The 22,746-nt window shown below is 44.3% G+C and overlaps 1 protein-coding gene across 5 annotated transcripts in view; it reads right to left on the bottom strand.

Moving 5' to 3' along the window:
- Window positions 1-14,752, bottom strand: part of col5a1 (procollagen, type V, alpha 1) — a 70,052-nt gene extending 55,300 nt beyond the window's left edge. For all 5 annotated transcript variants that reach the window (XM_079735049.1, XM_079735050.1, XM_079735051.1 and 2 more), the window contains exons 1-2: window positions 14,374-14,752; window positions 2,068-2,235 (exon numbers count right to left, since the gene is read on the bottom strand). In XM_079735049.1, the coding sequence (XP_079591175.1) occupies window positions 2,068-2,235; window positions 14,374-14,473 (268 nt within the window). In that variant the 5' untranslated portion in view covers window positions 14,474-14,752. The remainder of the gene's footprint in view (window positions 1-2,067; window positions 2,236-14,373) is intronic.
- Between the last annotated feature and the right edge of the window lie 7,994 nt (window positions 14,753-22,746).

Here is a 22,746-nt window from a genome sequence, read left to right as displayed (position 1 = left end):
TTCCCACGTGAGGTCGAAGTGAGGAGGAAACGACCGTAAGCAGCCCCCCTGGTTTTTCCAATACGACGCCAACGTTTCAGGGTGAATCATCCCTTCCATGTGTTTGCTTAATGATCGCATGTCTGCACTTGTTCTTTCCAGCACATCATAGGCGTCATGGCAGACTGTGGTTCTGGGGTCCCGGGACAACATGTTCCCAATCAGAGTAAATTGTATTCTTAATTTTCAAGATCATAACCCGAAGCATCACAACCATGGTTCGTTTGTGGTTACATTAGTATGTCGCCAGAGCTTCTGACTTCTTCCGTTTGCTTGTTTTAAGACATGTATCGCGGGTGTTTAGATGATGACAAGGAGAAATATACTCTCAACAATAGAGAGAGATTTTGGTTCGAATCAAATATTAGGAGGACAAAAGTAAAGTTTTTCTGGGGGGGGATTTCCATAAAATGGAAAAAAATGATCTCACACATTTGGCAGGCTTCTGGCATCAGTTAGCATTAGACACTTTGAATGCCAAGAGAATAGAGCCATAGAGCGCACCACATCACAGGCCATAATATAGTATATTACAGTTCCTTAAAGTCTCAAACAGATAGTTCTTCTGTTTGTATCTTCCGACCATGTGGTGCCTTTTTGAAGTCCCTCAAGTGGCCCCGGTTGCCTTGTATTTTGCAAAACTATTATTTTGCAAAATCTAGATTGGTACATGTGTAATTACAGCACCCTGTATCTAAAGAGAGCCGCATGAAGCACTCTTTTATCAAAAATTACAGTTGAGTCCAGGATACATGCAAGCTCTACGGGAGCTCTATGGGCTTCTGGATCGAGCTTGCATGAAGAGCTTTTCGATAGAGCTTTTTATATTAAGAGCACTTAGATAGAGCTGCCATTCAGTATTCTTTTTGAAAGAGCGGCATAACGAGTTTTAGATAGAGCTGTTATGACAAGCTTTAAGTTTGAATGAAGAGAATTTAGATAGAGTTGGCATGAATATAATTTATATAGCGCTGCCATGAAGAGAATTTAGATTGAGTTTGCACGATAAGCTTTTAGAAAGTGTTTTTAGAAAGGCCGGCATGAAGAGATTTTAGACAGTAGTTGCAATAAGATCTCGATTTTGAACCCAATATTCCTAAGTCTTTAAGCTTTAACTTTTTTACTATCATCTCCTCAATTTACAAAACATGGCCATCCAGTGCAGAATTATATCCCGACACAGAAATGAAAATCAGAAGTATCATCAACTTTTATGTGAGTATATTTGATCTAAGAACATTCTCAAGCATTAGAGCGGAGAGCGATATAGGTCAACACATACTACAGCCCAGAAAGTATAAAAGGTCCAATTGTGAAGTCGCTGGGAAAAAAAACAAAGAAGGAAAAAAGAAGAGTTGGAAAAGTAGGAGGAGAGAGAAAACAGTGCAAGCTCTGCACCACAGAACAGTTTCCCAGCGCCACGTCAGCACAATAGAGGAAAAGTGGAACCCCCACCTCCCTCTCTCGTTCCCCCTCTCCCTGCCTTTTCCATCCCTCTGCTCCTCCCCCTGTTATTGGATCATCATGGAAGAACTCTGCAGTACAGTTCAGTTCTTGCTGCATATCTGTCGCTTACTGCTGTGTATAAGTTAGGACTACTGTCTTAGCCTTGAGGGGTTCCAAATAGGAAACGGACAGCTCAGCCCCCTACATATATGTCCTGCTCTTTGATTTTCTTTCAGTCAGTATGTTTTCTACATTGTTTTTCTTTCATTCTTTCCTTATTTCAGACACAATGTCTTTCAGTTTTGTCTTTCTATCTTTCTTTCTTCCTTTATTTGGTTCTTCTTCTTTCATTCGTTCTGTCCCTGTAAGTCTTTTTGTTTTGTCTTGGTTTTTCTTTTCATTTTGCTGTCTCTTCATGTTTACCTTCCTGTCTCCCACATTATCTTTTTTTCTCTGTGGCTGAATGTAAAATGTTCACGTGGAATGCCTTTGACGATTGACCGACACAGATCTGTAATGCAGATTTGTGTCTTGTATGGTTCCTGCTGGGGCATTCTGTGTGTGGACTGGGTGAAGACTCACCTGGGTACAGCTGTTTGGTTGGCGCGCTGAGCTGGGCCTCTCTGGATACCCTGTAGGCAACATCCGGTCCGTTTGTTGACCTCCGATGTGAGCAGAAGCCTGTTGTTTTCGACACTCCCTCGGGTAAACTGTGAAAATCTAAAATCTTCAAAAGGTCTGCTGGATCAGCTACGAGGAGAAGACAAAGAAACAAACAAAGAAACACATGTTAGACTTTTACAAGAACGAACCGACAATCTTCTTCCAGAGCAGACCAGTAAGTCTGCCTTTTAAGAATGCCGGACATTGTCGTTCTGACCCTGAAACCCTGAAACTGAATATTTATCCTTAAACCATTGTTGATGTTTTTTTCTTTTTTTTTTGCTAACATTGTGCAAAGTTTGTGGGGACGTTTCACAGCATCGGCCACCAACGAGAACATGTGTGTTGTCTATTTCAGCATCCTTCTGATGAGACACAGAGAACCCGTTTATAGACTGCCCATAATCACATGCTTCACCCACCCATGAATCCATCCACTCAGAGAGCCTTCTCCATGAGCCGCGGCCTCCCGCGAGCCACAGCCCTATCATCAACACACCCTCAGGCACCGGCCCCCGGCTGCTACCCAGCCATCGCTGCAGCACCCTGGGTCAGAACCGAGGGACACCGGGGTCTGACCTCCATGACCACACCGCCGCCACGCTGAAACCACCAAGAGCACACAGCTGCTCCGGCAGCTAGGGGCCCTGTGCATACAGTATACATATGCATGCAAACACAGGCACGTGTTTGCATGCACACACACACATACACACACACACACACACACTCACGCACGCACGCACGCACGCACGCACGCACGCACGCACACACACACACACACACACACACACACACTTAGGGTTGATCGGCCTTCACACAGGCTAGAGGTTAAGTTTAATACAACACACACACACTCTTCTACAGACATCCTCACACACACAAACACGCGCACACACAAACACCCACACACACACACACACTTATATACAGATCCTGACATGCAGACACACACACACACCCACACAAACACACACATACTTTGACAACCAAATTCTTAAGCTGTCAAACACACACACACACACACACATTCATGTGCGAAAAGATAAATTGTCTAAGCGGATGGCAGTCACTTAAGAGCACTTAACAGCTAACTAGGACCACATCAAAACTACAAAAGCTTTTATGACATTTACTGAAAATGGACCTCTGGGAAAACCCATGACACAATTTGGCATGCCATCTTAGATTGTACCGTTTTATGCGCCATCAACAGAGAATACTTAAACATTGGAAACACACAAACACAAGACCCACACACATCCATCCTATACAGACATTCTGACAAACACACGGAACACATACACACACATAGGTAAAGCAGGCCTTTGTGCGGACGGCAGGACCACACACACTTAATGGCGTCGTTCAGAAGATCTTTCAATGGCCATTGGACAGTAAAGAGCTGCTGAAACCCAGGGAAGAAAAGCGGGGGCGGGGGGTGCAGAGCAAAGGATTGTTTTCACTTTGTCCGCTGCCCTGCCACAACCTCCAGCTGGATCGCATTACATGTAGGCCTATACTCACGCGCTATGGAGATCAACCCCAAAAATGCTTGGAAATTGTTGCACAGCCTCCGCCATTTTGAAACAACCCCAACTCCTTCACTTCTACAGAGTTATCTTTAAGAAAAAACACGCTGAAGAAACCTCGTTTGTTGTCAGCATAGCAAAATAATGAAACCGTTGAGACCCTTAAGCATTCAACGACACTATACAGTTATCAAGGTTTATGTGAATTGAGGGTTCAAAGTCTCTGAACATTTGTTCAGTCCACACCATAGCCCTTCAAGTCCTAATAAACGGTTTTGTGTTTCTAAATGTGGCAGGCAGGCAGTGGAGGAACCATATGCAGCATAATAAATCTTGGGGGAGCATTTCAACTGTAAATATCTGAAGCGGTGACAGATATAATTCTGGACAATACTTCAGGAGGAAAATAATTGAGGATGTCACATTCCACACCTAATTTTTACACGGTCAAGTATGACAAGCAGACTAGCAGGCCTGTGCGTAAGCATTCCAGTGGAGGGGCAGATGGCAGAACCAGAGGACCTTTTTAGGAGAAGGTAAGGAGTAGGGTGACCGAACAGTAAACTAAGCTTGCTCCTGTCATCGGACCACAATGAACAGAGACATGGCGGAACTCTGCAGACACTGGCGATGAGAGAACGCTTTAGTCACCGTGGTGTCTAAAGCCCAGTTAATGTAGCCCCGAGGGGGCCGCTAATGTAATGCGGCGGCACTCTGGGAGTAATTAAGTCATTTAGTTTGCTGGTAGGTCTAATTATGTCATTTATCAACCGCCAATCAAAATGGCTTGCCCTTGCTCTTTGGTAAAACTAGCAGTCGCTTTTGGACAAAAAATGTATTGCTGATAGTATGATAATTGGAACATTAAATTCACTTCTTAGAGTTTACATGAAACAACAATATGTTCTGAGTGCTGGTAATAGCAATGACCACTAAAGTGCTATAATCACTTTAATCACATTGCCATGAGTGAGTGATTGTGTGCATGTGTGTGTATGTAGTTTCAGCATTCAAAATCCTTCAATCTCCCTTACTTCCAGCTCATGGGTTGTGATAATGTCAGCCAAAATGCTATTCCAATAGTTTTTCATCCGTTCAAAACAAATGTTGCTCAATCGGGTGTTGGTTTTAGGGGGATGAACCATCACCATATAAACCATTGGACTTGTCATACAATGGGACATAAGAAAGCGTTCTGTAAGACATCGCTGCGTCTTGCCTTTCTACCTTCGGATCAAGTCGGCACCCGAGTCCTAATTCCACCGGGGTAAAGTCTGAGGGACAGCGTTACGAGCGTCTCTGCTGCGTGACCAAAGCCTCAGTGTTCTCTGTAGAAGCCACATCAGCCCGCTTGCACCACTAAATTACATTTCTCTAATGTGCCAACATCCTCCGCCCTGAGGCCGAACAGCGCCCACAGAACCCAAGCCAAGGTTGTACTTAAATACGGTCAGCACCCTGCCGCCGCGGTGAGACCGCTCAAATGCAGGTTAACCAAACACACACACGCACACGCACACACATATGCATGCACATATACACACACACAAATGCACGCAAACGCATGCACACACAAACACACACACACACACACACACACATATGCATACATACAGACACACACACACTTCACACAATCATATCCCACACAAACTTCATAGAGGAAGAAGCAGGCACCACTAATTGTGCATCAAAACAGTGAGACACGTCGGCTCCCAGTCTGTTGTTCCCTTAGCGGTGGACCTCTGGCAGTGGCGTGAGACAGGAGAGGAGGGCGTTTTTCAAGAGCATCGCCAGTCAACGCTAACTATGCCCTGACCTCCGGCTGTGGGCTGTTGCTTCTGCTAATCCAAAGTGACACCAAATATTCCCATCCAGATCAGCGGATTTAAGGAAGGAAACGATTGTGGTTACCCAGCATGTCTTTTGTGCAGCCCTATTCCCCATTCCTACTCCTAGTCCCTCGCTTCACATAGCTGTCTCTGTTGGTAGTGCGAGCTCATCCAGAGCCAGAACCTTTCATTAGCCGGTAACCCGAAACGTCCCGTAACCATTAACTCAATGCAAAAGCCTGCGCTTAACCCATAGAGGACAACTTACGCTTTTAAAACACTGCACATTTGTGTGGAGATTTGGACCGGGATCAACCCACTGTGCTTCCAGGTAACCCAGTAAGGTTCCTCTGCAATAAGTCACTTAACACAGCGCTGGTGGAGGGAGGGCCCGGATGAGGGGCGGTCGGCCCGCCACCCAACGGGGGTGGGCTCCACCGGGTCAGTCCAGGGTCAGGCAGGGGGAGAGGGCCAATTACCTTCCCATGCATGAGTTGGGGGGGGGGACGGGGGGAGGTATGGCAGGGCAGCATAAAAGATCCTTGTCCTGAGAGCCGCTAAAGCTAACCCTAACATAAAGGGTGGGGGCGGGGGGGTCTTGTTTGCTCGCCGTTTCCTCGACACGGAGAGCATCGGATTGACCCTGGCGGCGGGAGGACTTGAAAGCGGCCGTCCGAGCCGACCCCACGCTGAGAGGGGGCCGGACCAGCCCTCGTGTGCATGCTCCTCTCAATCCTCCATCGCGCTTATTCCACCATCCGGGCCCCCTGCCAGGAAACCCTACCTCCCCTCCCCTCCCCCCCGGGCGGTGGTGACCACATCCTAAGCCACAGGTATGGGTGTCAATCTCAGCTTGTTAAAGTGAGGTGTTTACCTACTTACTGTGGCAGCACCCCCCAGCACCTCATCTCCCTCCCCTCCCAGCCTGCATCAAACCAACAAAAACACACCGCCACTGCCACCGCACCTCCGTCTCCTTACTCTGGCAGGAATCTCCTTTGCTTGCTGCGCAAACACCACCGTGGAGGCCTTGGCTTCTGGAGGGGTGAGTCTGCTGTAGGCCAGCGGGGCTTACTGGGTCGGTGTGCACTTGGTCACGGGCCCAAGAAAAAGAGAGTCACCGATTGAAAAAAGAAAACGGTTTGTGATGTCTCGTCCTGTCTGAACACGAGTCTCTACTGTAGCTCTGCCTGTCTGTCACGCATCCATGCAGCTGGCTTGAGCTTCACACACTCTGATGCGCTTTGTTTCGTGATGGTCAATGACATAAAATGATCACCTCCGGAAAAACATGCACACGCGTGCACGTACAGAGGCCCACATGCACAGACACAGACACGCAGAACCACACAAAATTATGCCGACTTTACACAAAAGCATATTTTTACTCATAATCGCACAATGTTTAAAAATGCAAACACAGGCATGAACATCAGCTCACTTCAGATACAGTGAAAAAGCCACACATTCACCCAAAAAACCCAATGCTAAAAGTGTAGCCTCAGTTATTAGCCATTGAACCAGTTCAGTTTATATGTGTTTGGGAGTGTGTAAGAGTGTGTCTGTGTGTATGTGTGTTTGTGTACGTGTGTGTGTGTGTGTGTGTGTGTGTGTGTGTGTGTGTGTGTGTGTGTGTGTGTGTGTGTGCGTGTGTGTGTGTGTTCTGGAGGTGCGTGGTAGCGGGCGGATGGTGGTGGTGCAAAGGGGGAGGGAGATTAACATTCTTCACCTCCCTCTCCTCCTCATCCTGGAAGTGAGGCCTGATCCCACAGCACATGCTTGACCTGGTCTTCAGGACATACAGTAATTAGCAGCCATGAAGGGAGAGAGAGAGAGAGAGAGAGAGAGAGAGAGAGAGAGAAAAAGAGAGAGAGGGAAAGAGAGAGAGGGAGAGAGATAGAAAGAAAGAGAGGGAGAGTGCGAGAGAGAGAGAGAGATAGAGGGAGAGAGTGCGAGGGAGAGATAGAAAGAGATAGAGGGAGAGAGTGAGTGAGAGAGAGAGAGAGAGAGAGAGAGAGGGAGAGAGTGCGAGAGAGAGGGAGAGAGCCCTCGCTTTGCTTCTCCAGCTCTCCTCTCTCCTCTTTCTCCCTAGACAAGGAGGTCCCATCAGAGACCGGGCCGGGGGGGTACGTGAGTCCGGGGTGGGTCCTCCCTCTTGATTGCGCCCTCGTCTAGCTGTTATCCAACTCTGGACGGGCGCCAGCGTTGACGTGTGTGGTTCACATCCAGCTTAGCCTTGAAGTGAGTTAAGTAGCACACTGCCGGAGCCATGTTTCACGGGCCCACAGAAAGGTTGATTATGAACGCTGCAAGCGCCCAATAAGCTCCGCCCCGCCGGATAACACGCCTGGTCAGCACTCCGTACGTTCACACACGCCCACTTCCTGCCAAACTGATTCAGATGAAAGCTGAAATGTTTATTCTGGGTTTCCTGTGACTTGGCTCTGGCAGTAATTATTGGTTCTGCTGTAATCACGTTATATGCAATACATGGACATGATATGAGGGGGGGGGGGGGGGGGGGGCGGCGAACAGCTGATGACACACACACACACACACACACAGCTATCCTGCTACACCCAAAATTCAATATAAATACACACGCACAGGCACGCACAAACACAAATACACACACACCACAAGCACACAACCAATATATTTTACTGGCAACTCACTGACACCACGCTGCTTCAATTTTCTCTGAAATTAGTCATGGTTGACTGAATCTTCCACAAGTTTCATTCATCACTTACATTCTCAAACCCGCAGGGGAAAACATGAGAGCACTTTTTAAAGACAAATCACAAAATAAATCCTGGACACAGACTGCCCAAAAACGGCATTGTAGTTCAGTAGATATATCTTTGAACTAAATATTGAAGGGAGCCAGCGCACAATGTATTGTTGGTGCTGATATAGACCCAGCCAGGTAGACTCTAACCGGGTGAACTTAAAGGGAGTTGGGTGAGAGAGAGAGACAGAAAGACCGAAAGAGAGAAAGAGAGAGAGAGAGAGAGAGAGAGACAGACAGACAGACAGACAGACAGACAGACAGACAGACAGACAGACAGACAGACAGACAGACAGACAGACAGACAGACAGACAGACAGACAGACAGATCGAGAGAGAGAGAGACAGAGAGAGAGAGACAGAGAGAGAGAGACAGAGAGAGAGAGTGAGAGTGAGTGAGAGAGAGCGATAGAGAGAGAGATCTAACTGTTTACATCTCAGATGCTCTCATTCCCCTGTCCCAGCCGGGCCATATCCGATGATCATCGTAAGTTGTGCGACGGCGAGCCAGCGGGCCGGAGATTCCTCAGAGTCCAGCCACTCAGCCTCAAAACAACAGGAAAAGCCTAAACAAGATAAAAGACAGCCAGTCTGACACACGCGCAGTCACACACACACACACACACCATCCCACAGACACACGAGCACAGACACACCGCACTACACGACGGTCCGATAGACACACACGCACAGACACACGTGCGTGTTACTACATTGGTAAACGGCAGGCAACTCCATCGGCTGATTGGTAGGCGTCATGCCCGGGCAATTACTTTGGGAAAAGGACTCGATCTGAACTTGTGTTGCTTTAACAAGAAGGAAAGGGGGGGGTTGTACCAGATGGTTTACTTCACCAGTGGCTGCGGACTGTACCTCAGAGACAGAGAGCACCAGATAAATCAAGCTGTGGTGTTCGAGACTAAGATGGAAAAAATGAGTCTGGTGTCCTCGTCTGTGTCCAGACGCCCGGCTGCTCTGCTCTCAATGTGTTTGTGGCTCTTTTAAGAAAGGACGCCTTCACGTGCCTTTCCCTATCTGTGTATCGGTGATGTGTGTTCCATGGTATCTGCATTCAATATTTCGTCTGTATTGTTTGCTAACCTTTTTTAATACTAATTGATGATATCCATCTGCTCAACTTTCTCTTTCTCTCTCTCTCTCATACAAGAGGTGGATTTTGTTCCTCAGCAGATCAGGTTAAAATGGCTTCACACATAATCATCATCATCATCTCGTCTTTCACTAGCCAGAAGACAGACAGACGAACCTAGGGTTTCCTATTCTTCATGCCTACCTAAATGAGCCTCTTAAATTTCTCATTAAATGACAACTGTTCCCAATATAATCCTCAAAGGAGGAGAGAATCTAGAAGGTGACGATGAGAAAGTATGCGCTATCAATCACAATTCCTTCATTCACCTTCTAACCCGAAGCAAAGTAAAAGTTGTTCCTGTGTTACTCATCATATGTATCTACACAATATTTATAATTAGCTCTTGTATCATTACGATAGACAGATCAAGTTAAACATTTCCCTGGGGCTTGGCCTGACAAGGAAATCTGTTCTTCAAAAGACAAAGGCTAGAACTTGCATTGTTTTTGCTAGATTCCCCGCTCCATTTCATCCAGTTTTCCACTCAGCACATTATTCTTTGGGGGAAAACCTCCACTAATAAAGAGAACGGGCCGTTTCCCCCACTCCTGAACAAACACACGCAATGTCTCGTCATCTCGTTTTTTTTATGAGATATTTCCATTCCAATTCTTCCACCATTTGGTTTTTCATGAACCAATAACGTAAAAATAGGACGGTTGGTTCAGAAGCGAGGGTTTTGAGGAGTGACAAGAAGTGAATCACTCTCATTTCCCCCCCAAACTGGGGGAAAATAGTGCTTAGCCTCAGTAATTCTGGAGCCCGGACCATGGCGGCGTTGGAGCTGGGGTAGGGGGGGATTTGGGTTGGAAAGGATGACTCATACACTTCTTTCCATGCTCAATGATTATAATACCCCTTAACAGAGAACAGTACTGTTACAGGGCCAAAACGAATACTCAGTCTCTCAGACTTAACCAGAGCTGCATTCTGACTGGCTGTGGAGCGCACACTGCAGGCTGTGACAAATTAATGGTGAAATTGTTTGCATCATTCGTTCTGTCTGCTGGTGAACAATGGAAAGATGTTTGAATATGTAGAGTATCCCCACAGAAAAAAGGGCTGATGATGATTCTATTACAGTTGTACTTGTTTCACGAGTACAGGACCAGCATGGAATTAAACCCGCCCTTCATTCAGACCCTGTAAAGTCTACTGTGCCTCGACCATTTACTGAGATGGGGATTGTAAGAACATTGCAAATCATTTGGGCGATCTAGATCTGTCTGGGAAATATTAACGTCCAGATCATGGGTATGTCATAGAGGTCTTTTGTTTGGCAAGGTCAAAGAGTTTCCCTGTTTGTTTTGTATCTTCCATCTTAATATCAGGCATTAACGTTGCTTCACAATCCTTCCCACAATGGCTGCATTTACAGGCTCATGTGGCATCTACAATGGCAGGGTCACTAGCTTTCTCCACGGTCCAGCTAGATCAAATTCCTGCCCTGGCACCGTGGCGATCGACACACACACAAATACACACATGCACACGCACACACAAACAGCTATGTTTTCACCCCATTTTTCTGATTGAGTCGAACACAACTTAGGAATGTTACTCATTATTTTAAGAGTTATGAAAGCTCTGGCTGCATGCCTGACCCTCTGGAGACGGACGGTGGGAACGGTTCCAGGAATTGTAGTTTTAGATTGGTGGGGAATTGTTTTTGTATTCCTCATCCGTCTGAGGTGCGTGGTCTTTCATATCATTAGAGGTCATATGTGCTGTGATAAGACAATTTTGTAGACGGTGATGTATTTTGACGTGTATCCTGAAAGCCTTTTAAACTTTTTCAAACAGAATAGCCATGGGATGCAACAGTGGACGGTGGAAGGCTTGTTTGACCTTCTACTCATCTTTTACCTCAGCCATAAAGCTGACTCAGAACAACACAAATATTTATATTGTCCTGGACGTATACTTTAAAGTTGACCTCCAGTAGAAAAAGGTAATATCGCCGTGTAAAAGAAGACTCTTCAGTCTTCTTTCCATTGTACTTCTTTTGAATGCTAACATTTCCTCCACCATGGGACTTGAAAAAGGCCATCTGGAACTTCATTCTCTCTGCCTTTTGGAAGGCTTAGCAGACGCCACAATGGCCCTTATGAGTTCCAGATGTTAACCAGCAACATTTAAACAGCAGCATTTTTGTTCTTCTGCGATAAAGTGACATTAAATATATATAGCGTTTCAAAAAAATCTCTACTTTATCTACAGTTCCGATGAAATCTTAAAAGCACTATTTTTGCAATCAATGATTTTGGCTAAAATCAACTACTGTTTTCATTCCGCTGAAGGTATTCCGAGAATGTTATTTCAATGTCTACAATAAATATAGTGCCTTCAAACATTGGGGTCGGAGAGTTTAAATGTTTCCTTAAGAGAAAATCTGTTTTCAACTATTGTCTTATGCATTGGAAAAACTGTGCAAATTGAAAACACTGTGCAAATTGCTCTATTTATCATATCATAAAAATGTGACAATATAAGTTATTTTTAACCTTTATACTCAAATTATGAAGATATAAGTTGTTTTTAATCTTTATAAAGTTGTAAAGTTGTTGATAGAATGATCTTGAAGCCAGATAAACATAATGTACTTGTACAAAATCCATTGAATAACTTCAGTAAATGTCAAAATTTGTCACAGTGCACTTAGTTTGTCCAAAAGAAGTGACGCCTAATCTACTGCAAAAATATCTGTCTTAAGGCAGTGAAACTGTAAACCTGACAGTGATGGCAATCTGGAAGTCATGACCCTCGACCCCTGACCCTCCGCCCCACCCACCATCCTTGACATTCTTCTTATCTGTGTCTTTCACTTTGTGGGTTTTAATGCAGGGTTACCCTCATTTATGGGAACTGAAGGAAAAATGGTTGCCTATTCTGCTGTTTAGTACTACATAATTTGTTCCCCACATACAGCGTTGATAAACGCTGCTGTCTATTAGACGTTTCTATTGAATTAACGTTTGCATTAATAGTAAACAACAGATTTGTCTTTAAGCGTTATCGTCAAGAGCAAATAACTCTTCTTATCTTTTTAATTTTGAAACGTTAACATTCACTGGATTCCCCCAAAAATTGATACCTACAAAAAAAATAACATTTTGAACAAATCAAATTGCTTGAATGATTGTCGTCAGCTGCTCAATGGGCCCCACATATACATGAGTTAAGATGCATACGACGGCAGGCTCCTGCAAGCCACATACTGAGGGGCCCCGGGGCCGAAGCAGCTCGTCTGGTTCTGGTCACAATGAACCCTTAATGGTAAGTCTGCTCTAATGACCCCAAAATCATTTACTATCTCATTGCTATTGGGTCAGGGGCTTTCACAAGCAGTCACAAGCTCGGGATTAGCAATGTTACAGCTAGTGTTATCGCAATAAATAATTAAATATTCTTTTATCTTTTCAACATTTGACAATTTTGAATGAAAAGCTAAACAAATGACATGCGAAAGTGCAGTTGGCATGTTGCTGCCGCTCAGCTCATCAAGGTTACTCATGTTTGAGGTGTCAAGTGCCAAGGAAGCGACGATCTCCCTTGAGGCACTCCCTATCACACTTTCGCTCCTCTCCATTAGTAAGGAGACATGATGAGAAACCTGGCAGCAGCCCAGATGTAGTTCTCTCCCGATTGGTTCAGCCCAAGTGTAGTTTTATAAGTACGGATGTCGCCCTATCACCAACGGCTTCAAGTGGGGATTTGTGCAAGCGTTGCCTAAATACCTAATTTGAAACATGACCGCAAAACCGTCAAACATCAAATAACTCAATTCACCACACATGTCTAAAGCACATCAAACACAAGATACAGATCTGAGTGTTGGTGTTTTGTGCGCTTCTCTTCCATGGCAGACCCAGCCTACACCCTGTGTGAGGGACCTTCTCGCGGGCTGCTGAGGTATGTGCACCAGGAAGGCCATCTGTTTACCTTGAAGGCCTGTGACAGGGCTTCATGGTAGACTATGGGAGACCACCTACTCTGCCAGGCAGATGGAAGACTAATAATACACACATAGAGGAGAGTGGACAAAACGGTCACAAACAACGCTCAGTGTCTACCGTGACAACACCCAACTTTGGGGCCTTCAAAAGGCCCATGCATTGAATTTACACTTTAGATCTGTCTTTCTAGGCCTATCTATCCATCTATCTATCTAGGCAATCAAATTGTCTAACTATCCATTTATCCATTTATCTATCCATCTCTATACGTATAGATATGCAATAGCTGTGTATTATATGTATCTATTATATATGTACCCGAACCATCATCGGTCCAGGTAGCGGAATGGGACCACGCCCTCTCGGGATGTGCTTCTAATTGCCATCAAGAGAGAAAATAAACTCAGTGAACTTCGACGCAAAGAGTGGGCGACTTTACCATATGTTGCAGGCTGATTATTCAATGTAAAAGCCAAGACCAGCACTGTCTTTAAAAAGCTAAAGAAAATGGCTTTTGGTTTATCATTTGACAGATGTGCTGCAGGACTATGGTCGAGGTGATGTCATGCATTCATTGAAGTGATTAAAGCCATCTAGTCAGGAACTCAATGCACACTCGCAGGGCGCATCCCTTTTCCATTCGAAAAGATTGAAGATTGAAGATGGGGAGACTTAACCATCACTGGAGATAAAAGTCAAATGGAACATTATTAATGATATAATAATTCGTCACTGCAAACGAGTAAGGCTGTTTGGCAATGCTTACAACCAATGAGAATTGAGATGCGCTATTTATGAAACTATTCGAGGTATTCGGACAACTCAGGGTGAAGGAGGATGGGCAATCAGCAAAATACAACTTTTCAGTCAGTTTGATAAACTTTCAAAAGTTTGCCCCATCTCTGCCCGACACGCTCCGGGCTTTGCGTCAAGACTTGAGGACCGTGCGAGGGCGTCTTACCTGAGCTGGCCGGCGACGTGACGAACAGGAGAATGGCCGCTAGAGTGATCTGAGCGTCCCTTATCCGCCGTTTTACTTTCCATCTTATTCGGGAATCCATGACCGCCAGTGACTTTCACGGCAAGTGGATTCAACTTTTTCGACTGACACACAACTGATACTTTGTTCAGCGCTTGCGATCAGCAGAGAACTAGAAGCCAAAAGTCCCAAGAGAAAGAGAGAAGGAGGGGATAATCGTTATTTCTCAAGAAGCCATAAGTTGTTCTGATGCGGGGTCCTTCTGGCTGACGGGACCGGTGACCCTCTCTCTGCACTGTTCCCCTCTCTGCCGCTCCTCCGAGCTATCCTGCAATGCAGAGCTCCTGCACACAAGTGTAACTCTTTCAATCGTCAGCCCCCTGAAGTGGAAAAAAAAGGGATTTCTCTGGCCCTGGCCGCCCCCTCTCTCCTCCGGCTGTCACTCACTCCGCGGACAGGGGGGATGAGCAAATCATAGGGGTGGGTCTAATTGAGCCTGCGCTGTTATTGGCCGAGGGAGGGATGAAGAGTTTGGGAGAAGGTTTGCAGCGCCTGTTAGGAGCGCTGATCCGGTATCCACAGCTTTAAACACTCCAGAGCGGGAAAATAAAACGCACAGCGAAGCAAATTAGCAGAATGTACTACAATTCTAGTCATATTACTTGTTACCTTTAGACTAACAATTGAATTATTTTATTAATAATAAAACATGCTATTAAACATATACAAGACAGAACATTTCCAAATAACAGAGCCTTGACGAAAATTGTAAAAAAAAATAATTAATTGATTGTTGATGGATTTAGTACCTTCCTTATATAATAAGGAAGGTACTCTTGGTGACTTGGGATGTGTGTGTGTGTGTGTGTGTGTGTGTGTGTGTGTGTGTGTGTGTGTGTGTGTGTGTGTGTGTGTGTGTGTGTGCGCGTGTGTGCGCGTGTGCGTGTGTGTTTGTGTGTGTTATCTTTGTTCTATAACTTTGGACGTTGGATAACTGGCAGTCCTATCTACAAATACGCCAAAAAAGCCAAAGCGGATATTAAAAGATTTGGCAACGTAACAATGAAACATTGATTTTTTTTTATTAAAACAGGTAAAAGGAACCAACTCTCAGAGGGGGAGGATGAACCTGTTTCCTCCTCCTGGCGTGGCTCGGACACAAGCTGGAGTTTGTTATAATGCCCGCAATCAAACACCACGGCACTGCACCACATTTTCCCAACCGCCCCCGCCCCCCCATGCCCCCGCCCCCCTTCTGTGTTTGACTCATTCGGTTGCAGGAGTTTACCCTGGCAAAACAAAACACCCTTTTCTTGTGGTTCAGGTTGTGAGAAGGGAAGAGTCCAGTGTTATGTCTAGGAGAGGAGAGGAGAGGAATAATATGGCACAGGTGAAAAGGATATATGCACGGGGAGGTGTTGACTGGTGTCTGTCATCATCGAAGGAAAAGCCGCCATGTTCTAATGCCTTAGAAATGTTTCACCTGTCATGTACCATGTTTCTAGGTCCTAGGTCCTAGCCCCTAACTCCTTGCTCCTAGATCTTAGCACCTGCATCCTTTCAATGAGTTCATCTGCTATAAAATTACAGATAGAACTGGCAAAGCTTATTTTTTCTCCTCCTCTTGTTCAGAAAAATGTGCCAAAGTAATTGATGCCAAGCATGAATCCATCAGTGAGCATTGCGTGAACGACAGCAGACGTCCCTGCATGTGTAGCCTTGTATATGGACTGCCTACCATACCCGGTTCCAAAAGCCTAAGGGTTACGCAACGGATTAGCTATCTGCCATTCACCTTAACTGACCAAGTTCAGGATACAGTGGCTTCCTTTATATTGATGCATCGACAGAATTCTCAAACCATCAAATAGCAGCTAACTTGATGAAGTGTGTGAGCCATGTGGCAAGTTGTGGTGAGGGATCATGAAGTTTGGGAGTTAGCTGACCTACTCTGGTCGATGTTAATATCGGCCAGGCCTTGCTTGATCCAGCTTGTGCGATTGAATTCATTTTGAACATCTGCGAACGCATCTTTGAAATATTAGCAACAGCGAACTAATCTACGATTTTTGTGCTTACTCAGCACTTGTGTGCAAATTTGTTCGTGTTTAAAGATATTAAATAGATATCAATTATATTATGAGTCAGGCACACTGCCTGCAGCACATATTTGGACAAATCTGAAAATGACACATCTGAACATTTGAATTATTTCTTCCGAGCTTTGGTGCATAGTTTAGTCCAACTACAGTTTTATAAGATATGTATGATTGTAAAGATATCTTTACTCCTCATTTGGAATCAAAATCATTCAATCTAATTAAAAAACTACTTCTGTAAATGTATTTTTATTTTCTTAATTTGAAACATGGAAAGAGATGTAGATAGTTGAAAACATCATCAAAGAGTGAAACACATCATCAAATATTTTGAAATGAGGGTTGAATGAGGGTGAACATATATTTTTAAAGATCAGGATTGTTGTTCTCCAAAAATGTGAAGAGGAAAGTAAAAAAAGACCAAAACATGTCACCACTAGCATCAATCTGCAGGGCACACAAAAGTTGCAGATGATTATTGATTTACAGTTATCCTCCCTTCGTCTAGTCAGTTCCAATAAAAGTTCTCCAGTGTCGGCCTTAGGGCCAGCTGCAGGGTCTACTGCTAGGCGCCAAGTCAGGCTGACTGCGCTGTGTCTATGGGACTTATGACAGGGGCTTATCTGTTATCAGCATTAATGACCCGGGCCACTCCAGAGCCTCCCAAGACCCGGGGAACTGCTGAAAGGTTCATGGCCAACGTCCCCCCCTCCCCCCCGGTCATCACGTCTCTGAAGGATTTCCTCTCTGGGGAGAGACTGAAGCCAGTGGTCCATCAAGAACGTCCCACTGTGTAGGATAAACAGCCTCTTGGGTCTCCCAAGGATATTTTTAGAAAACGCGACAATCTATTCTTGTAATTTATTGTTGTGCTTGTTATTTTGTATAATTTATAAAATAAAAAAGTTTTTGTTTTGATTATATCTCCACTTCCTTGACACTTGACACCTAAAACAGGAGCACACTTGATGAGCTGACCATTAGCAATATGCTAGCTGCCTTTTGTCAAAATGTCTACTTTAAACTTGTTTTGCCCAACGTTGACCTTTATAAACTTATTATGAAAACATTTTTGGGTCATTAACGATAAGGCAGGGTTTAGGATACTGCCGACATTGGTGTGTGAACCCAGAATCTTTCGACTTGGACTGAAATACATCAAACAATGGGCCATTTTGTTTAATTTCATGGATTTCCTCCAAAGCCTTTATGAACTATGCTTCCTCCTTAGGCCTCGGAGTCCTGCCCCACCCCAGTGTCTCTGCTGTGATTGGCTGTAATCACATATGATTGGTACATAACCAGGTAGTCTTTACAGGTCTGTAACCTGGTGCTTACCAACCACAGTTAAGCGTTACTTTTCTTGTCAATTCTGAGCCTTGCTGTAATGATGTAGGTGGCTATATGTACATCAGAGGTCCACATTTCTATGTTCCATTTAGTCTCTCACATTATACTTCATCAAAAGAGCTTGCCGATTTTAGGACTCGAGCAACACCGTAACATGGCATTTACTTCACAGCTGAATACAGAATGATCACAGACATGAAATATCTGAGAGGGTGCTTTAATAAGCCTGTAAAATGATTTAATTTTGACCATATGAACTGATTGGATGACCCTCCTGCCTGTCCACTCATTGCTCATGACCAGGGTCTTCCACAAAGGCAGACCTACTTCTAAAGCTAGCGAGCTAGTCGTGTTTCGGGGAGTGGCTTCGGGGGGAGGAATGGGAGGGGTGGGATTTTGTTTTTTGAATACTTTGCTTACTCTGACTGGTTTCTCCAAATACCCTAGCCTTAAGCAGAATGTGTATAAAAAAACTGTGATTGATTAAGTTTTGACCTGAGTTCTGAGATGTTCAGAGATTATCATAGAAGAAATATAGACTCTAAACTATGATACTACATTTTCGATTTCGATATGTCTCTAAGATTTACTTTTTATGTAGGACTGTATACAGCTTCTAAATTACAAGCTCGTTGTGGCTTGTAATATGTTGTTAACTTTTTTTGGGTACTGTCTCTCCTGCTATGGGTGGTCTATGCGTTCACCCGAGCAAAGTTGATTGTTTCATGAGTCCATGCTGGATTAATCAAATAACAATAATAAAACAAAGAAGGCCTACAACACATGATAATCACTCTGTCTCATCCACGTGATCACTCTCCACGTGGAAAACACCCTTGGCATGTTTAACTGGGCTTGGATCTCTGCTTTACGAGAACATCTTTGTTTTTGTGTTTGATTTAACTTTACTGTTCTTTACTTGACCGGGGGCTTAGTGTTAAGGCTGCTGTCAAACTTTACTTTGTGGGCTTGTAAAGCCTTCTGGAACTGTGCTGAAGGCCTACACCACTACATTTGTCTATGCTTGCCTTTAAGATCCTTTAGTGTCTTTTGATCAACTAAACATAAACAATCCGGTTGGTCTTCCCCTTTAGCTGCTCAGCACATATAGGAGGGGTTCACATGAAGTCGCATACATACTAAGCCGCCATCTTGGTGCTTTCTCACCCTAATAAAACAAATTTTAGGTCAAGAATAACCAAGACAGCCGGATTGAATTTATTCAATGGAGGTTCAGATAAAATGATTGAAACCACTACATTCTTGCATATTGTACCCATTAATAAATCAGTATTTTGTCTACAGCCTGCACTCTTGGATCACAGTAGAGAATGTTTTGGCTGTTTTCAAGCGAACAGTAAATAGGGTCAATAACTTTCCAATTACACTGCCACTCCTTACATTACTTTGGATCAAATGCTCCTTGTCACACCACATCAGAATAGTGGGCCGGCTAAGGGGTTTGTTCAACTAACACAACAACAACACACCAAGCATTGGGTTCAATCTTCAATGTACAAAGCCAACGTGTAGGCATCCTTGTGCTAAGATAAGCTCTCACCTCTACCTGCTCCTTCAAGTAGAGCTGTAATGCTCAGCTGTTTTCTAATATAAGACAACTCATATGCGTGTCATGAAAGCAACGTAAACTTCTCTGAAAAGCTGCCCAAAGGTTGGGACAATTGATGTCATCGGTTGAAGCTTTGCATTCTCGAAACAGGATCAGTGAAATCATGGTCGACTTTCTCGACACGGATCTGATTCCCTCTAAGATGCTTTTGATAAATGCAGTGTGGCCTTTCAAAATGAGTAAATACAGTATTTGTTCATATTAAACGCAATTCACACTTCTTGTGCCTAACAAAAAGGCAGATATTGTCGTGCTCAGATAATCTGTGAATCATTTAAGACCTTGTGAGGACGGTGTTCAGAGGGAAAAGGAGACTTTTATTTAGTATTTACAGAGTGTCCTGGTTTGCGGAAAAGGTTCTGCCAATGGACACCTCCTCATTCACAATACTTAAATTCTTTGGTTGTCAAATTGTCAAATTAATTTCTTCACAACCCACAGTCCTGTCCTCTCTTGCCTATGAGCACTTCAGAATGTGTTTCCAACAGTTTTACAGCAGTATGCAATGGATCAAGCAAAGCAAGACGATGATGTGTTTAAATGTGTTATCCTATTAAAGTGTTCCATTAAAAACCGAGACAAGGAGAAAGGTTTGAGACGTCATGTTGGATTCTAAAAGAGGTCATTTGAGGTACCTTTTCCTGTGAGCAGTATTGACCATGGGGCCGACTACTCGGGGGAAGTACTGAACAGGCTGGTTTATTCCATGGGTGTACAGAGTGCAATCCCATTGCACTATTAGCGGGAATTCTAATCCATGTGCCTATGTCCAAACATTCACAGCAGCTGCTCTTAAGAGACCAATACATCAGTTGAGACGAATAGCAGATGTGACAGTGTGTGTTTGTGTGTGTGTGTGTGTGTGTGTGTGTGTGTGTGTGTGTGTGTGTGTGTCTATGTGTTTGCTAGTATGTGTGTGTGTGTGTGTGTGTGTTTGCTAGTATGTGTGTGTGTGTGTGTTTGCTAGTGTGTGTGTGTGTTAGCTAGTGTGTGTGTGTGTGTGTGTGTGTGTGTGTTTGTGTGTGTGTGTGTTTGTGTGTGTGCACAAAAACACCTAAGAACTCAACACTTTGCATAGATTTACACCACTGCACACACACACATACACACATGCATGCATGTACGCACACATACACACACTTGACACGTTGGCTGCTAGTTATCGATCTAGTACAAATCCCCAAGGTTCAAAGATGTGATCAACCTCCTACTGAGCATTGAATATACATAGTATTTATATGTCACATAGTTCTTAAAAATCTGCATCTGTGTGTGCTTATGAATTGGCCCAATTTGACCCACACATGGCATGAGTTACTCAAATGATATAAAAGAAAGAGGCTTTTTGTTTCCCTGTAATTACAACAATAAATGTGTAGAGAACTCAGGACAGCATCACTAGAATGGATAAGATATGCACTCTTAAGCTATAACACATTATTACTTTTCCCCACAACCACCTTAATAGTTTCTTTCAGATAAAATAAAAAACAGATAACTACAAGATAATGAAAATACTAGCGGAAATAGCAATTGAAAATAAATAAATAAATATGCATATATCTATATATTGATTCATAAATACAACATGGTTTTATTTTCTATGGTGAGCCAACAATTGCATATGCTACCTTCGAAGCAATTTTCCATGGAAATACACCTCAACGGTGTATTTTTTTTTCTCCAGTGAAATGAATCTCTATTGTGCTTACGGCAAGCAACGGAAGCCGCTATTCAAATATAATTTATCAGGCAATCACAGATGTCGGAGGAGGCTATTAGATTGGCTTTATTAGAAACACAACACTTAATTTTACGACCTTCTTCATTTGTATTCACTGTTGATTTGACCCAGCTGCATCATTTAGACAGCGAGTGATTTAAAGGATGCACATTTTGTGTTTTGACACAATATATGAAACAGGAAGTGGGAGGTGTTGTTTGTGGGGAGTCCCCCATTTCAATCCCTAAACCCTGCCTGAAGTAGCTCTACGCTCTAAACTGTCTGCACCAAATTAGTCCAGGAAGGTAACTGAGTCCCTGAGAGCTCATGTTATTCATCACATGTGCACTGCAGGCCCATGGTTTCAGCGGACCCGCGGTCTCGCTGGTCGCCATGGCTCTACCCTTTATTCGGTTTGCCTCAAAAGGGGACTTTAAGTCTTAAATGAAAACCTCTTAGGCAGCTCGTTGTAATTAAGAGGTCGACGGATATAATAGCAGTGGAGCAGAGGAGAAGATGGAGGACAAACGCGTAAACAAGCTGGGTGGTGGTGTTTTGTTTGTGCCGGCATTCTCTGTAGTGGTGTAGTTATTGGCGTGACCAAGACTTGATGTTGTTTTTGTTCTCAAGACATCTTACTGACATATGTAACAAAACTGAACTATGCATCATATTTTTCATTTGCGTAAGTGACGATGACCTTTGCTGCTTGTTGCGTGATTTGATTGGTTGATTTGTATCATATTGTAGTGTGTGGTAATATTTGTTGCGGAAAAATATATTAGCACGTGCTATAAACAATCTAGCCCCCCCCGCCCGTAGCTCCCGCAATCTAAATTCTTTGGCGCCTCTACTGAATGCTAGCAGTACGAGAATCGCTAAAGGTCAAATCGGTTGACCAGAATGACCTCCGGCAGCACCTCGGACACTTTGAGGTGACAGCACCTCCGGCAGCACCTCGGACACTCTGGGGTGACAGCACAGCAGCTGATCCGCTGAAAACATCAAACGCCCATTCAAAAGGTCTGGAAGATCCAAGGTCACCAAGGATTTCACTTTGTATCAATTACAGCCATTCAAACATCTGCTCCCCCAAGCTGCGGTTGTCATGATGTATTGAGGCCACTGAGGCGCAGTGCAATAACAACATTGACCTGTTCAGAGGAGAGGTCAGCAGAATCTCTGCTACACCCTCCACTTCTCCATGCCCCCCCCGCCCCCCCCCTCAAGCCACTGACTAGGTTTCCCAGAGACACCCCATAGTTATTAGGTTGTTAATTCCCCGCCACCAGATTTCCTGAAGGGTGTACCTCACACTGTTCAAGCGAGTATCTCTCTTTATACTATTGTGATCCTTCTATCCCCATGAATACTGATCTTGGCCTGGAAGCAGGAGTTCTCGGCCAGTTACCGGCTTTGGTCTAATCCCCCTTTTCCTGCGGATGGTATTAGATGATATGGTCGCTGCACGGCTTCAGGGATATGTAGCGCACAAACAAACAGAGAAATTCTAGTGGGCTGGCCAGGGCGGTAGACAGGTAAACACACGTCTC

This window comes from Pollachius pollachius, assembly GCF_949987615.1.
Source record: "Pollachius pollachius genome assembly, chromosome: 4".
Classification (NCBI taxonomy): domain Eukaryota; kingdom Metazoa; phylum Chordata; class Actinopteri; order Gadiformes; family Gadidae; genus Pollachius; species Pollachius pollachius.
This window is presented reverse-complemented; position numbering and strand designations above follow the sequence as displayed.